The sequence below is a fragment of the Oncorhynchus mykiss genome, chromosome 17 (assembly GCF_013265735.2).
Source record: "Oncorhynchus mykiss isolate Arlee chromosome 17, USDA_OmykA_1.1, whole genome shotgun sequence".
Taxonomy (NCBI): domain Eukaryota; kingdom Metazoa; phylum Chordata; class Actinopteri; order Salmoniformes; family Salmonidae; genus Oncorhynchus; species Oncorhynchus mykiss.
The window spans coordinates 42,434,722-42,453,720 of record NC_048581.1 but is presented as its reverse complement, the minus strand read 5'-3'; the positions used below and the strand labels follow the sequence as shown (position 1 = coordinate 42,453,720).

Below are 18,999 nucleotides of genomic sequence, written 5' to 3'. Positions count from 1 at the left end.
AAAATGGACATTGCTTTCGTCAACCAGCTTCTTTCTATGCTGCCACCCACTCCAGGGTTAGGACAGTAACCACCAGAGGACTTGAAAATGAGCCGGAGCTGAGAGGATCACCAAAACTAGAGGTATTTTGGTTTCAGTGCATTTTCTTAAACAAATATGTATATACCCTATCAATGTGTAGTCATACTGTGTAACAAAATTAATAATTAAATAAAGGTAAAAAAAAATGTGTAATTCTAAATAATTGTGTACGAAAAACGGGAATGTGTTTTTGCAGAGCGTACAACCATGCCGACAACCATGCGTGGAGATCAGTGGACAAAGAGCTGGACAGCGGGCCGCACCAAAAAAAATGCATGGTTGCCAAGAAAGCGGTTCGTTTTGCTAGATTCTTAAAATGTGTACACAGCATGTGTGTTAGAGTACTTTTAATTCTTAATTGATCTACCGTTTCTATCATAGGCCACTGTAATCGATGGGGGCTCAGGGCTGTACCATTCTGCTCATCTGATGAAGGTGCACATGGATCAGATTTAAACTTTGAAGACTGAGTCGAGACTGAATCGAGTCATTGAAGGCAGACCAGCAGAAAGAGAAACATTATCTGAGGGTAGAGATACGGGCGGCAGCTGATGCATTGGTCCAGAGCCAGGCTGTATTGGCAGAGAGTCATTCGTCATTGGCAGAGAATCAGGAGGCATTGGCGGAGAGTCAGGCTGAGAATAATGTTTTGAAGAGGGCAAGGAACGAGATGGAGTCACAATCCATGCCAGGCACACCTGTGAGCTCTGGAACTCCACCTCCAACAGGCAGAATCAACATACCTGGCGGGTTCATCAGGTCGTCGGTTCACACTGACATTTCCATTCCTCTTCTGACAAAATAACTTGACAAACTGCTTACCAGGCACAGCAAGGTCTGTCTGTACCGTTATGCTGTTCTGCTATTCCAAGGATGTGTAACCGAAGCGAGATACCACGAGTGGACACAGAATACCAACTGGGATGGATCCCGAGGCAAATGTGGCTTACCAGTGAACGTCCAGGTGTTCATCATTAATACTGTGTCTCAGAAGTTTCTGCCCAAGACTGGTGCAACCCGAAAAAGCATTAAAGACAGAGTTAATGAGTACTTGAGGTCACCGAGAAAGTATGGACATGGCCTGCTCTCCCTTATGTAAGAAATTAGGCACTTTACCATGTTTACTACAGTATGTACTGTAGGCTGTTTACTTGTCAGACTGCACAGTAGCCTAATAAACAAATGCAAAAACTATCTTCAATATGCCTTAAATGCTTTATTATCCAAATGTTTAAAGTATGTGTGTGACCTCATGCAACCGCAAAATGTTGGATAAAGCATATACTGTACAGTATCTCTTCATCAGCATCTGTATTCTTTCGTTAATAAAATAATTATAAAAATACTCTTTCAAAATGCAGATGTTTATTTCGTTATGGATCCATAATGAATTCCTATGGGAATAAATATCACTGAATGACAGAAATATTGGAACAAAGTAGGCTAATGAAGGTAAACAAATAGTTGCTTACTGGAAAATACTCTTTCTAAATTAATGAAAGAGACAGCATTCAGAGGTCAAGACAGCACTGCTCTCAGACAAGCATGGGGACTGGTCTTGATAAATCAAGATTTGCATTTTCCCTGAATCTCGGTTAGACTACAATTAGGGTGTGAAAATGTTAGGACTATTTTGCTCTTACTATAGTAGTGTAGCCTACTCCCGACCAGACACGTTGTTCAGCACCATTATTGGCTATTAGCAGGACAATAGACTCTTGCCAAGAAGTAGGATAAGGGGAGAATTGTATCGTCAAATGTATTTCTTAGTTAGGTTGGCTGTGTCACAACCGGGCTGATTGGGAGTCCTTTAGGGCGGCACACAATTGGCTCAGTGTCATCCAGATTTGCCCAGTGTAGGCAGTCATTGTAAATAAGAATTTGTTCTTAACTGATTTGCCTAGTTAAATAAAGGTCATGTTGTACAGCGCCATATTTTCCTAACAGAAACCCTGAGGGTTTACGTTTTTTTATTTTTATAGAAACACCATAATATTAATCATACTAATAAAGCTAGATTTCTTAAAATGAATCCCATATACTGTGTTCTTACAAAAAAGCTTTTATGAGGTCGCTGATGTAGGATTTTGGTTTCTCTCCCTCTAAAAACAGAAATAGTAAGAATGTCTTGAGGGTCATGTGACGTACAAACGCAATGGTCAGAAGACTCTGAAGCTCCTGCCGATAATTCCTCATTCCAAATTTTGTTGAGGTTATCTACTTCAAGGTTTTATACTTTCTAGTTTAAATGTTGGTGGAAATGTCTGGGGCCAAGAAACATACGGGTTCACCTACCAAAATAGCAAATAAACGCCAGAAAACTGAGGTTACTAATGATGCTTTAGCAATGCCATCTCATTAGCTGAACAAGAGAGGATGAGGTGGTTACACGTGCTGTTGGTGCAGCAATTCAAGGAGTGAAGGAACAAGTTGCTACCTTGCAAGATAAACTGGACACCCATGTGGGATCAGTTTGAGCACTAATAGAAAAAGTGGATCACATTCAAACTGAGGCAAAGGGCCAAAAAAGGGAGGTGAACATCTACATTTCTGAACTTGAGAAGATGCGTTTCAAAATGGCGTCGCTTGAGGAACAAAACAGACGCAATAACGCAAGGGTCACGGGGATTACTACAAACCGGGAGGGAGGTGATGCAATTGCTTTCCTGCAAGAAATGGATTGCGTCACGTGTTACTACTCCGATTCAAATGGAAAGGTCCCACAGGATCTACAACCAAAATGCAAAGAAGGACAACCCCCAGAACATTGTCTTCAAGGTTCTCAGATACCAAGACCGCAATGCTATTCTACAAGGAGTGCGGGAAGCAAGAAAGAATGCGCCCATCCAAGATGCCGGGAGAACCATACGTTTTATGCAGACTACAGTGCCTTCACAAATGAGCGAAGGAAAGCATTTGCAGATGTCCAGAGGGTGTTGTACACGCAGAAAATACCCTCTTTTCTGATCTATCCCGTTACCCTGCAACTTACTTTCAACAGACAGCAGGTTGATAAGGAGGCGGAAAATGAAACGGGAGCAACTGGGCGCTAAAGATGCAGTTAACCGGCTAGCTAACGTTTAGTTGACTACTCAACTCTTATATACAGTGGGGAGAACAAGTATTTGATAACCTGCAAAATCGGCAGTGTGTCCTACTTACAAAGCATGTAGAGGTCTGTAATTTTTGATCATAGGTACACTTCAACTGTGAGAGACAGAATCTAAAACAAAAATCCAGAAAATCACATTGTATGATTTTTAAGCAATTCATTTGCATTTTATTGCATGACATAAGTATTTGATACATCAGAAAAGCAGAACTTAATATTTGGTACAGACAACTGTGTTTGCAATTACAGAGATCATACGTTTCCTGTAGTTCTTGACCAGGTTTGCACACACTGCAGCAGGGATTTTGGCCCACTCCTACATACAGACCTTCTCCAGATCCTTCAGGTTTCGGGGCTGTCGCTGGGCAATACGGACTTTCAGCTCCTTCCAAATATTTTCCATTAGGTTCAGGTCTGGAGACTGGCTAGGCCACTCCAGGACCTTGAGATGCTTCTTACTCCTTAGTTGCCCTGGCTGTGTGTTTCGGGTCGTTGTCATGCTGGAAGACCCAGCCACGACCCATCTTCAATGCTCTTACTGAGGGAAGGAGGTTGTTGGCCAAGATCTCGCAATACATGGCCCCATCCATCCTCCCCTCAATACGGTGCAGTCATCCTGTCCCCTTTGCAGAAAAGCATCCCCAAAGAATGATGTTTCCACCTCCATGCTTCACAGTTGGGGTGGTGTTCTTGGGGTTGTACTCATCCTTCTTCTTCCTCCAAACACGGCGAGTGGAGTTTAGAACAAAAAGCTCTATTTTTGTCTCATCAGACCACATGACCTTCTCCCATTCCTCCTCTGGATCATCCAGATGGTCATTGGCAAACTTCAGACGGGCCTGGACATGCGCTGGCTTGAGCAGGGGGACCTTGCGTGCACTGCAGGATTTTAATCTATGACGGCGTAGTGTGTTACTAATGGTTTTCTTTGAGACTGTGGTCACAGCTCTCTTCAGGTCATTGACCAGGTCCTGCCGTGTAGTTCTGGGCTCACCTTCCTCATGATCGTTGATGCCCCACGAGGTGAGATCTTTCATGGAGCCCCAGACCGAGGGTGATTGACCGTCATCTTGAACTTCTTCCATTTTCTAATAATTGCGCCAACAGTTGTTGCCTTCTCACTAAGCTGCTTGCCTATTGTCCTGTAGCCCATCCCAGCCTTGTGCAGGTCTACAATTGTATCCCTGATGTCCTTACACAGCTCTCTGGTCTTGGCCATTGTGGAGAGGTTGGAGTCTGTTTGATTGAGTGTGTGGACAGGTGTCTTTTATACAGGTAACGAGTTCAAACAGGTGCAGTTAATACAGGTAATGAGTGTAGAACAGGAGGCTTCTTAAAGAAAAACTAACAGGTCTGTGAGAGCCGGAATTCTTACAGGTTGGTAGGTGATCAAATACTTATGTCATGCAATAAAATGCAAATTAATTACTTAAAAATCATACAATGTGATTTTCTGGAATTTTGTTTTAGATTCCGTCTCTCACAGTTGAAGTGTACCTATGATAAAAAAATGACAGACCTCTACATGCTTTGTAAGTAGGAAAACCTGCAAAATCGGCAGTGTATCAAATACTTGTTCTCCCCGCTGTATCTTTATTTTGGACAGGAACTTCACCTAGTGCCGGGACTGAAAACGGAGGACACTGTCCTTCACTGTTGGAGCTAAGGATTAACATTAGCTGGCTAGTGGAGCTGGAGGCTGGTTTAACCTGTTGACTTTATTTGGGATGCTTTATATGATTTCTTCATTATTATTATTATTTAGTACCGGATTACAGAAAATATGGTAATGTTTTCACTGTTTGAACTCTTGGATTTACAGCAATCATCAGACTACCTAACGTTTCAACAACATTTAAATTGAGGTATGTTGAAGTTGGAACGTAATTAGTAGGGTTTGATAGCTTTGGAGGTGATTAACATTCATCACTTCATTGTGTCCCTATTTTCCTAAACCACTGTAGCCAGGTTTTGTTTTCATGTTTGGCTACACAGCTTCACAAGTGTCATTTCGCTTGGTTATATCACCCTGAACTTGTCTACTTTCAAATATTTTTTTGATATGTTGGATAAACTGATTGGAATATATTTTATTTAGGAGGAATAGGCCAGAGTTCTAGAGAACTACAGAGCTGCGTTGTGTGGATGTCACACTTCTCAGAAACAGGGCGGGGGTTCTGGCGGCAGGTGGGGGGAGGGTTCTTAATCTCGGTCACTACTTATCGAAGGTAAATCTAAACCACTTTCAGTTCAACTCGTAATTACCAGGATTGTTTTTGACAATGGTTAAACGGTCTCTTTTATGCCTGAATGTCAGTGGGTTGAATGCAAAAATTAAGAGAACTCAAATGTTTAGACCAAAAATATTGCTATTGCATTCATCCAGGAATCTCATTTGCTTACAGGATAAGGTGTATAAAGTTGCTGCTTCGACTAGTGGAGCCTCTAAGTCCAAAGGCGTGGTTATTTTGATAAAAAGGAATTTAAACTTTAGTTATCGAAAAGACTAGCAAAGATACTTCAGGCCGCTTAGCTTACATTTACAAGTCTATATATGGCAAGAAAGTAGCATTTGTGTCTATCTATGCACCCGCTGTTTTTGAGGAGAGCATTTTCCCTGGGCTTACATGAGAATTGTTATCACTTTCGGAGTACGAAATTGGTCATAGGGGCAGATATGAATGCAGTTTGCAATCTCAAGCTTGATAGATCCACGCAAACGTTTTCACATGCCCATCAATCAGCATCATTAGCGTTGAACGCAATGACGGAACATCTCAATCATCTCTGATGTGTGGCGAGTTCAGAATCCGGGCATCAAAGATTACACCTGCTTTTCTGCATATCACAAATCATACTCTAGAATTGATTGTTTTCTATTCTCACGTACTCTAAGTATGTGCGTCGCGCCAATGCAAATAGTGCCTGTCACGCTTTCAGATCATAATCCCAAGGTTACTCAAGTGGATGTGAGCTTTAAGGTAAATAAAACATACGACCCTTCTTCAAAACGAATTGTTCGTGGCTGAATTTCAAGCCAAAGTAGTTGAATTCTTAGCAAAATAATTCTGCCCTTGAACAAGGCAGTTAACCCACTGTTCCTAGGCCATCATTGAAAATAAGAATTTGTTCTTAACTGACTTGCCTAGTTAAATAAAGGTAAAATGTAAACAAAGGATTCTGTAGAGGACCCAAGGTTTACATGGATGGCTACTGAAGGGTTTATCAGAGACTTTACATATTCTTTTGCATCTCACCTCAATAAAGCCAAGAATCACAGAATCAAGTTGTTGGAAAAAAAATGTAATCACTTGAACAGATCCTGAAAAGGAATTACTCAAATCATGTCAGCAATGATTTTAGGGTGTTTAAACTGGAACTGAATGATTTAATAAGGAGGTGAGCTGAGTTCATCATGCATAGAGTGAGGCAGAACTATTATTTTAATGGGAGAAAACCAAGCAGGCTTCTAGTCTTAAAATTGAAACAAAGTGAATCTTGTACTTCTAGAAAATCTATTCAATCACCAGTTAAAGGTTTACTTTCTCATCCACAGGAAATGAATGCAACATTTCAGTCTTTTTACCAGGAGTTATATAAACCTTCTATCCAGTTTGAACCAGACAACTGCAAGCAGTTTTTAGATAATCTTGATTTGCCCTTTTTGGAGGAGATGCAATCTGCGGATCGGGGCCGACCCATCTCATTAGAGGAACTGGAGTCAGCACTGAAAGGTGCTAAAAGGGTAAATCACCTGGCCCGGATGGCATTCCACCTGAGCTGTTACAACATTTTTGGGACATTTTAGGACCAGTATTTTTGGAGTCAATTCATTCGGCCATCGACAAGGGTTAAAAAAAATGTATATATATATATATATATATATATATATATATATATATATATTAACCTCTCTACTGCCAAAGAAAGGGAAAGATAACACAGACTGTGCAAATTATTGTCCGATATCTTTAATTAATTCGGACCAAAAATGTTGTTTAAAAGTATTGGAGTTACTTACGGATGGAATATAAGTATATATATATATATATATAAGTATTTGGATCAAAGTCGATTCACATGGACCAGTCAGGTTTTATGAAAGGTCGCCTTGCAGCTGACAATTAATGCACGATTAATGCATGTAGTACATGAACCACAACAGCTGGACACACCGTGTGCTGTGTTGTCTAGATGCTGAGAAGGCTTTTGACAGGCTTCAATGGCAGTACTTGTGGGCTGTTTTGGAAAAAATTGGTTTGGGAAATAATTTTATCGATATGGTTCGTGTGTTATATGCTAACCCTGTTGCTATGGTTTCTACTAATGGCATACACTCAAGTTCATCCCCTATTTTTCGGGGATGTAGACAAGGAGATGGCCTTTTCCCAACGCTATTAATTTTGTCGCTAGAGCCTTTAGCAAAACATTTAAGGCAGAATGTAGTTGCTACTCCTATTCTGATTAAATACTCCTCTCATACCATTTCACTATATATTCTATCTTCATTATCCACATTTCCCTGCGGTGAACAGAGGCAATGGGATTCCGGTCGGACCTCCTTTACTAGACAGAACACAGCGGCATACATGCTGCAGGCATGGTGCCGGTAACTCTGCTGAAACACAGAGGTAAACAAGACATCACATAGAACTTTGACTGTTTGTTTGAGAAGAATAATGGTTAAATTATAAAGTTAGATGCGTTAAATTACACCAGTGACTGTTACCACGTAAACAATGAAGCGTACACTCAACATAGAGAAACAATGATAACAAATGTCATGACTTGTCATTCTGCAATAAAGTTATGTATGGAGAAAGCGTTATAAGAAACAAAAACGGGACCATACAGATAAATTGTATGCATTCATATATGTGTTTTATATGTTATGTGTATCGCCATGTGTATAGTGCAAAGTGAGTGTTAACATGCATGAAATTAAAATGGCCTGGGTTTTACCACGCGGTCCAAATTGTGGCCATCACGCACATGAACGCACACATTAACACACGAATGTCAGTATGGTTGCACACTCAGAGGTACAGCCTCGCACATAGACTGTACATGCTCTCAAACATACGCACAAACACACAACTACGTATAGTAAAACTACCACTAACACTTACTTAAAGCCTTCAGCTATCATAGTTTAGAACTTGTTATAATAAAGCTTATACTGTATGGTTTGGTCTGTGCATGTATCAGCACTTCAACTGATTCAAAATGGCCGCCATTTAGTTATTATGAGAAGACACTAAGTCATTATAAAACGGTCATGCATGTTAACGACAAGTCCACCAATGAAAGTGGTCCTTTGTAGCTCAGTTGGTAGAGCATGGTGCTTGTAACGGCAGGGTAGCGGGTTTGATTCCAGGGACAACCCATTCGTAAAATGTATGACTGTAAATCACTTTGGATAAAATCGTCTGCTAAGTTATTCAAAATGACCGGCATTTAGTTATTATGAAAAGATACTAAGTCATTATAAAAGGGTCATATATGCTAAGGACAAGTCTTACAAAACATAACCAAATCATAATGCATTATAACCTACCTGTTGGCTTTAAGTAAAGTGTTGTCACACTACAAAACCTTGTCCCCAGGCTATTGGGCAAAGCATTTGGCAGAAGTGTCTGGGAACGGGATTGCCACACTACCACCTGCAACATACTGCACACATCTTCCTTGTTAGCAGTGAGAGTGCCTGGAGTCTGGGCTCGGCAAGCACACCAGTCCAACTGGGAGACTGGAGCTGGTAGCACCCTTACCCAATGGCAGTCACTGTTTTTCAGCCTCATTAGGCACTTGGCCCACAGCCTTTTGCCAGACAGATGTTGCCTCTACAAGCTGCTATTACGCCTTCTCAATGCTACCTCCTGGTTCCCATGAAGATTTTTGTTGTACATTTTGGTAATTTAGTTGAAATGAATCACACTTCGGCTACATTATAATGAGACTTCCCAATGGCACTAAATCAAAGCGGGACCAATGTGGGCCCGTCCAATACTTTTCTTTGGCCCCAGCCTCAGTCATGGAAACACAAAAGGCTGAATCTTTAGGCCAAGCACCGATGTAAATCCCAAAGGTGGAAAAAGGACATGAAACCTAAGTCGGGTTCATTGAATGTTCTTTTGAGCTCCTTTTTTTTTTAGCTTAAGGCAGAATGGGGCAAAATGTATATTTTGGGATGACTGAGTGTGGATTAAAAAGTTTTAAAATACTTATCAGTATTGGGTGATCAGGAAACAAAAACAGAAATGCATCTAATCTGATCGAGTGCCTGGACTAATTTGACAGGAGTACCTGGACACAGAGATTTATATCACTCACAGCTTTAATTGTGGATGCAGTCCCCCTCTAGATACAATCTGTTGCATGCTGACAATAGTCTCCTGTATCGAGACTGCTGTGAAACTCTCCTCTCATCCCTCAACAATCTTGTCAGACAATTCCTTATCTCTCTCTTTCTCCTCTTGCTTTATCACTGCAAACGCCAATCAGGCTTTCAGGCACGGTTCTCATGTTGAAGGGGGAATCAATGTGTCCCGTCGTTATCTCCTAGGCGGTGTGTTAGTGTTCCAGGCAGCCAGATGTAATAGTCAGGCTGGCAGGCAGTGCCTTGGTCTTATCAGTTCTACTCAGGTGAGCTCACTATCTACCTCCCGAATGACTCATTAATCAGTAGAGTGCTGAGGCGCCACTAGCTCAGACCCAGCACAGCCCAGGATAGACCTCAAGGCCCCCTGGGACCATAACTGCGCCAGCACTGTAAAATAAACCATGTGGCGACATTGGGTTGGTCACAGCAAGCACCCAATACAAATTCATGCATGTACAGTATGCGCACACGCCTAGCTATACATAGATGTTTGTTTGGTCAATGCAAAGGGTCCATGTTGCCGCTTGCACACGAGTGTAAGCGGCAACACAGAGTTCTAGCAAAAGAAAACTAAAACAAAACAACACAACATTCACAGTTATGTTATTGTCAGCTTGGAATCGATAGCAGTTTTATGCTAGATAAAGGCATGTTGTTTGTTTTTTATTTATTTAACTAGGCAAGTCAGTTAAGAACAAATTCTTATTTACAATGACGGCCTACACATGCCAAACCCAGACGACGCTGGGCCAATTGAGTGCCGCCCTATGGGACTCCCAAACGCGGGCGGTTGTGATACAGCCTGTATTCTTGTCATTAGATTTTCTGTTTGATAAGCATTTCCACATGGACCATTTCACCCCTGGGCAGGTTAACCTGGGTTCAAAGCGAAAATGCCAAGGAGTCTGAACCAATGACATATATAAACCATGGATTGCTGATGCCATGTATTGGACATTGAGAGGCCACATTGGCACTCCCAAGTAGAAGCAGTCCTGCATAGGATTGAATGGAATTCTACCAGTTGAGGCTGCTAAGGGGAGGACAGCTCTTAATAATGGCTGGAAAGGAGCGAATGGGATGGCATCAAAACACATGGAATCCATGTGTTTGAGGTTGTTGATACCTTTCCACTTATTCCACTCTAGCCATTACCACATGCCCGTCTTCCCCAATTAAGGTGCCATCAACCTCCGGTGAATTCTATAGTATTTCAATGAAATTCTTCAATGACAAAATTACATGTTTTTAATCATTTTCCTGTTGTAGTGGGGACAATAACATTAGCAATCTCTGAAAATTATACTTTAAGGAAAATGTTATATATATATATTTTTATATCTATGTTTAGCTGACATAATATAATTTAAAAGTATGAATTAAGCTGTCTGCAATATAATACATGTGGCAAAAACAAATGTAGACATTAATAAATGCATTTCTAGAGCTTCCAAAATATTTTTTTTTACAATGGTGGGCGAGTGCCAAGTTGGAGGCACGGTGGCTATAACACAGCGTCAGTCTAGTGCAGTGGTTCTCAAACCTCTCCTTGGGGACCCCCAGCCATTCCATGTATTTTAACTATTCCAGAGGTAGCACACCTGATTCAACTTGTCTAAAAATCATTATAAGCCCTTGATTAGTGAATCAGGTGTGCTAGTTCAGGGCTACACTAGAACCACGGATCTAGTGTGTATATAAATCATTGGTCTGAACCTACTAGCCTGTTCACCACAGGGTGAACTCTGTGCCAGTGTGAAAACGCCCATATCATTTGCAAGACTTTTAATTTGTATCTAATCAATGTTTTATTCATCCCCAGACTGACTCTAATGCATTGGCTGTACACTCCATTTGCTAGGACCAAGATTGCAAATGAGTAGACGTAGTGCTTTTGCAGGAAACAATGTTGATAAAAGCCTATTACTGTGATTGTCTATGGGAAGGAGGAAGAGAGAGACTAACTGCATATGACTTGATAAAAGTATACTATGTTCAATCTACAGGAAGGAGGAAGAGAGATAAACAGCATAGGCGTATTATTGGATATCAGTACTTGACAAAAGCCTACTGTATTCATTGGTAAAGAGAAAGAGAAAAACTGCCTAAGGATGTGAATCTCATATTTCTGACTTAGGCCACAACAGTACTTATAGAGGAAATAGGATGTGAGCGATGGCAAGACAGAGAGACAAAGTGTATAAATGCTCATTGATCAGAAGCTCTACTCTGTTACAAAAAATATCCATACTGCATTGAAAAACAAATGAAAACAGCCAAACAGAAAAAAAAGCCCAATATCATGATTCAATCATTTGGTTCCTAACATAGGAACCATTTGCCTCTAGGCGCAAATGCAATAGTGTTCGAGCCATGTGCTTTGCTTTACAGGAACACAAAGTAGGAGCTAGTGGAGCTGTCCAGTTGCTTTTGGTGCTGAATTAGGAAAAGCCCTTGAAGGGTTACAGCAGTACACTCAATTAGCTCAGTTAGAATCACATTAAATCAAGAGACTATTAACTATAGTTAGAGGGGAAATTCTGGCGTGACTGCCACTGGTAAAGTGTTGACAATTCAACATGAGACATATCTGTGTAATTTAAGGAATTCACACTAACACAGCAGTAGCCTATGATCTGATGTAAAAATGCATAATCCACGTTCCTAAAAGCATAATCGCATGGATCGCCTAGGTTGCCATTTAAATGGATAAAGTACTATCAAAACGCTATGTCAACAACATTAACAAAAATGTCAAGGAATGACAGATTTCAAAGTGATGCCAAGTAGCCCAGATTAGATTGTTATTACAAACTAATAACAATGTAGCCCATACCGCCATTCACACCCGTATAAAGGATATGTATGGAATAGGCTACATACATGCCTAATTAAAGTATGATGATATTTAAATGATTTCTGCCCAACCCACTGGGCACAAACTGGTTGGATCAATTGTTGTTTCAATGTCATTTGTCAATGTATTGTGACGTGGAATCTAAGTGGAAAATACATTGGATTTGAAAAAAAGTCATCCAAAGTCAAAACCGTTGTTTTGAGTGTGACATTTTAACCACATTATGTCATCATTGTAACTAAATTTCAACAGAGACAATCCTTGTATAAAATATGTTGAATTTGTACCTTTGAAACAACGTCAGATCTTCAACGTTATATCCAGTATATATATTTTTTAAACTATAACTTGGGCAGTACCTCCTACTGGATCTATAGCTACCCTTTGGGTCTCCCATCCAGGGTCATTGTCTCATGGCCATCTGCACTGATCTGTCTGATAACTCGCAAACACTCATGGGGTAGCTCATAAGGAGGGTGGCTACAATGTGCTGTTCTAACACTAAAAAATATCACCAAGGCAACATCATCCTCTGAAACCCCTTTCATCATCAAAAAAGTCAGAGTTAATCTTCACAAAAAAAAAAATTTTCATGAGCAAATTCACTACTTAATCCTACATTTAGCTAAGGTGTTTGGTGGTTGTAGAATCAGTATTTATGTGCTACCTAGCTAACGTTAGCATCTGTTGGGTAGGTTACTTTCTAAATGTAAACTATACTAGTTCGTTACCTGTCCAAAATTGTAATCAGTAAGGTAATTTTTGGATTACCCAAATTCAGTAATGTAATCGGATTATTTTGTTACTTTTTGATTACTTTCCCCTTAAGGTGCATTAGAAGAAGACAAAAAATATTTTCTCAGGTGGAACAAACTTAAACTTGCACCTTTTTTCAAAGCTGAATTCAAAGTCATTGAGAAAACAGAAAGGTGTGATAATGTATTTGTTTTTTTCGCAAACATTTAAAAGTGATCCAAGAAGTAATCATCTAGTTTTTCAAAAGTATCTGTAATTTGATTGCAATATTTTTGCTGGTAACGTAACTGATTACAGTTAAAGTTTTTTTTGTAATCAGATTACATGTAAACAGTTACTCCCCAACCCTGCATCTGCTTGCTGGCTGAACCAGTCTCATATCAATCCATAATGAAAAGGGATGCTAAAAATGCCAGTTCACACACAATGCTGAATACTCCCTCTAGCTAGCTAGTGTAGTGACATTCTAGCAAATAGCACAAATGAGTTTTCATGATCAGGCAGTATCTGTTCGGCCGTGATAAGTGTGCCGAGTGCTGCATCACACAATTAGCTACTGTACGCGCACTGGCTGTGACGTTATCATTTTATTTTAAAATGGATTAAATAGTTTTTTCCCCCCTCAATCTACACACAATACCTCATAATGACAAAGCATTTTAGAAATGTTTGCAAATGTATATACATTTTTTTTTATAAAATGTATTTTAGAAATGTTTGTAAATGTATAAAAAAAATATTTAAAAAAATGAAATATGACATTTACATAAGTATTCAGACCCTTTACTCAGTACTTTGTTGAAGCACCTTTGGCAGTCTTCTTGGGTATGACTCTACATGCTTGGCACACCTGTATTTGGGGAGTTTCTCCCATTCTTCTCTGCAACTCTTCTCAAGCTCTGTCAGGTTGGATGGGGAGCGTTGCTGCAAAGCTAGTTTTAAGTCTCTCCAAAGATGTTCGATCAGGTTCAAGTCCGGACTCTGGCTGGGCCACTCAAGGACATTAAGAGACTTGTCCTAAAGCCACTCGTGCATTGTATTGGCTGTGTGCTTAGGGTCGTTGTCCTGTTGGAAGGTGAACCTTTTCACCCAGACCTGAGATCCTGAGTGCTCTGCAGCAGATTATCATCAAGGATCTCTCTGTACTTTTCTCTGTTCATATTTCCCTGGATCCTGACTAGTCTCACAGTCCCTGCCACTGAAAAACATCTCCACCGCATGATGCTGCCACTACCATGCTTCATCGTAGGGATGATGCCAGGTTTCCTTCAGACATGGCGCTTGGCATTCAGGCCAAAGAGTTACATTTTGGTTTCATCAGACCAGAGAATCTTGTTTCTCATGGTCTGAGAGTCCTTTAGATGCCTCCAAGCAGACTTTCATGTGCCTTTTACTGAGGAGTGGCTTCCGTCTGGCCACTACCATAAAGGCCTGATTGGCGGAGTGCTACAGAGATAGTTGTCCTTCTGGAAGGTTCTCCCATCTCCACAGAGGAACTCTGGAGCTCTGTCAGAGTGACCATTGGGTTCTTGGTCACCACCCTGACCAAGGCCCTTCTCCCCTGATTGCTCAGTTCCACTCGGCAGCCAGCTCTAGGAAGAGTCCTGGTGGTTCCAAACATCTTTCATTTAACCTTTTCATAGGTGAGTTCCAAATATTTCTAATGGTCGCCCCAGCATGAGTGGTTTTAAGCACGTGATGTGAGAACGCACTCACTATTCCAAAACGTGATTGTTACGCAACATGTTAGTTAACAAGCGCTGCATGCTCATTATCTATAGGCTATGTTTCAACTTGTTCATTTCTAATTATTTTCTAACAAGTTGTATTTTCTAACAACAGTTTGAATTGAGGTGTGTTCCGCCTCCTCATTAATTCACATAGAAGTAGCCCATTTCAGTGTTCACGGACAATTTATGTTTGAGGCTTTACTGAGCCGGACAAACTTCCCTTTTTGAGGAGAGCTCTTCCCCATTTCTTCCGCACATCAAGTATGCAGACATTTGCGCAGTCTTTCATGAACTGGCACATTTTCTGGCTGGCGCTCACATTGTTCCATTGAAGTTTTCCTTACAAATAATAACTTTGGACATCTGTGCATTGCTATCAAAGTAAGTGCCTTATTTTCTGTATATCGTGTTTTCGTTTCAACTGTAGCATACAGTGTATGTTGTATGTATGTATGTATGGAGCATAATGCACAGTACCAGTCAAAAGTTTGGACACACCTACTCATTAAGTTTTTTTTAAAATGTAAAACAATATTATCTAGACTGTAGAATATTACTGAAGACATTAAAACTGTGAAATAACACATTTGGAATCATGTAGTATCCAAGAAAGTGTTAAACAAATCAACATATATTTTCTATTTAAGATTCTTCAAAGTAGCCACCCTTTGCCTTGATGACAGTTTTGCACACTCTTGGCATTCTTGCAATCAGTTTCATGATTTCAATCAACAGGTGTGCTTTGTTAAAAGTTAATTTGTGGAATTTCTTTCTTTCCTTGAGCCAATCAATTGTGTTGTGACAAGGTAGGGGTGTTATACAGAAGATAGCCCTATTTTGTAAAATACCAAGTCCATATTATGGCAAGAACAGCTGAAATAAGCAAAGAGAAACGACAGTTCATCATTACTTTAAGACACGAAGGTCAGCCAATCGAGTACATTTCTAGAACTTTGAATGTTTCTTCAAGTCCAGTCGCAAAAACCATCAAACGCTATGATGAAACTGGCTCTCATGAGGACTGCCACAGAGGATTGCAGAGGATAAGTTCATTAGCGTTACCAGCCCCAGAAATTGGAACCAAAATAAATGCTTCAAAGAGTTCAAGTAACAGAAACCTCTCAACATCAACTGTTCAGAGGAGACTGCGTGAATCAGGCCTCCATGGTTGAATTGTTGCAAAAAAAACACATGACTGAAGTACACCAATAATAAGAAGAGACTTGCTTGGGCCAAGAAACACGAGTAATGGACATTAGACTGGTGGAAATCTGTCCTTTGATATGATGAGTCCAAATTTTAGATTTTTGGTTCCAACCGCCGTGTCTTTGTGAGACGTAGAGTAGGTGAACGGATGATCTCTGTGTGTGTGGTTCCCACCGTGAAGCATGGTGGAGGTGGTGTGATTATTGAATCAATTTTAGAATAAGGCTGTAACGTAACAAAATGTGGAAAAAGTCAAGGGGTCTGAATACTTTACGAATGCACTGAATCTACTGCTTCTCCTTTAAAATGTTGATATTTGGTTGCGTTGTCAACCAAACACAATTTCAATATTACTTTTGTAATACAGTGAATTAGTCTTACAAACTAATGTAACATTCAACCTTAAAATGAGTAACACATTCATGGCCACATTTAGGTTACTGTAACTACACATTTATTCTGTAATCATATTCAAGATAAGTTCAAGATCGCATGCATAGGTCGTCGCAGGTCTGTGGGGACCTTCAGAATTGCTGCAATAATAATAATGTGCAGAATCTTAAACGGCATTGATCCCTTCCACCCAGGGAACCTCAACCACAATCCAGGTAATTGGTTCTGCTATTAGATGCAGCACTGTTATAACATCTGTCGTATAAATAAACAAACTATCTGACTTTGTATTCCCATTTAAACTTTGCTGTGCTTTTAAATGGTTGAAAGTGCAGTGAGACTAAACCTAAAATCAGACATTGTTTTTCCATTGGAATTTGGTTGAGCTTTTAGATGGTTGAAAGCATAGTGATAACTCATTGGCAATTCAACTAACTTTTAGCTGTCTTTTTGATTGGGTGAATATACAGATAACTGCTAAAATAAAGGAAACACAAACAAAGTGTCTTAATAGGACATTTGGCCACTACGAGCTACCAGAAGAGCTTCAATGCTCCTTGGCATAGATTCTACAAGTGTCTGGAACTCTACTGGGGGGATGCGACACCATTCTTCCGCAAGAAATTCTATAATTTGGTGTTTTGTTTATGGTGGTGGAAAACACCATCTCAGTTGCTGCACCAGAAATCTCCCTTAAGTGTTCAGTTGGGTTGAGATCTGGTGGCACACACACACACACACACCCTTAAAACCCCCTAAATCATCTGGCCTTTGCCCGGAAGGCCACTCAGCCTCTGGAAGAGAGTGATTAAATGTAAAAGGTTGATATAAATTACATTGGTTGAAAAAAAGGTTTAGTACTGTACACACACACACACACACACACACACACACACACACACACACACACACACACACACACACCCTTTAAACCCCCTACATTTCCTTGAGACCCACCTTTCAATGTCACTGAGATCTCTTCTTCTAGCCATGGTAACAAAAATAATGGGCAACTGGACATTTTTATACACGACCCTATTCACGAAGGGATGTTAATTGCTTAATTAACTCAGGAAGCACCTGCTTTCAAAATACTTTGTATCCCTCATTAACTTGAATGTTTCCTTTATTTTGGCAGTTACCTGTAAATTGTAATCTCATTGCTCAATGTCTTAACCAGATATTACCCAATATACACGTTGAAATGACCGTGGTATGCCCAGTTGGGAAACTATACATGAATGACTGCACGCCCAACAACCCTCACGCTATACTTCCCGGTGAGTCCGTCGTTTGAATGTCTTCACCGCCTATATAAAGAAGACAATAATGAAACGATGTTTCAGACGCCTCTCGAGGCCGTGTTGGTGGCTGGGGGCATTATTTTTTATCACCCTGGTCTTGCTTTTAACCCATTTAAACAAATACTTACACGTATGCGTGGTAAATGAATGCCCATCCTCTTGGTCTCTCCAAAACATTGTAAAGAAAATTCTGCAGTCTTCTGTAGAATACAGTTCTCTTTGGAGGCTTGGGTTTGCCGGAGAGGCTGGATCTCGGTTTGCTAAGGATGCTGCCCCGTGCTGTTGCCTTGGCGTCCGCACCTGCTATGAGCAGCGCCGCATCTTTGTTTGAGTCCGTAGCCCCAGGTTCTATCCCGACAAAGCCTACTTTTAGTTTTTTCTCCGCAGCTGGACCCGGGTAAACACCACCGTTGCCGGATTTCTTGACCATTCTGCCGAAATACTGTCATGTGGAGCTTGGAGATTTTTTCCGCCCTTTACCAGGTAACATCATCGCAGTGCTGGGCGTATATAATGATTCGTAGAGCGCCGGAGACCCTGACTGTGCACGTTGCTGAGGCTACCCTGCCTCTCTGAGAAGCCAATTGAAATGCAGAGAAGAATCTGCAATGAACACAATTCTCCTACCTCAGCGTCTTCCGGCCACCTGACAACAAAAAGGAAATTAGGTGAAAACAAATGTTTTTCTTATAGCCTATATATAAACAATGTAAACACTGACAGTCAATAGTTTGATTTGCAGTGTAGCCTAAAGGCTACAAACAAAAAGTGTACATATGATTTCCTCCACGTTTGGCAATCTATCTTTAAAAATTATATTACCGAATGAAATAGACTATGTTCAAGGTTAGAACCACTCGTCTTTTTCAAGCAATAATAGCAAAGTACTTCATAAGTTAGTGTTCATGTGGTAGGTTACTGTCCCAATTTGCCTAAAGCTCCAAACTAATGCCATAAGCAAATAATACAACTATTCTATAGTGCTTGAATTACAGTCCTTGCCCATATTCAAGGCCCTTATAAAGAGATGTTTGGGAACTTTGGCTACTTTGTAAGTATACTTTTTTTTAACACCAGAAGAAATCCACTTTTTTCGAGCTGAAAGACGATGTCCAGAGCTTACCCATGATGTTGCACAATGATTTGTCAATAAGTCATCGGTTTAGTCAAAGTACCAG

At 40.4% G+C, this 18,999-nt stretch overlaps 1 protein-coding gene across 4 annotated transcripts in view; it reads right to left on the bottom strand.

Moving 5' to 3' along the window:
* LOC110493908 (potassium voltage-gated channel subfamily KQT member 2) overlaps nucleotides 1-18,393 on the bottom strand; it is an 81,629-nt gene extending 63,236 nt beyond the window's left edge. For all 4 annotated transcript variants that reach the window (XM_036949899.1, XM_036949901.1, XM_036949900.1 and 1 more), the window contains exon 1: nucleotides 17,950-18,393. In XM_036949899.1, the coding sequence (XP_036805794.1) occupies nucleotides 17,950-18,251 (302 nt within the window). In that variant the 5' untranslated portion in view covers nucleotides 18,252-18,393. The remainder of the gene's footprint in view (nucleotides 1-17,949) is intronic.
* Nucleotides 18,394-18,999: the final 606 nt, after the last annotated feature.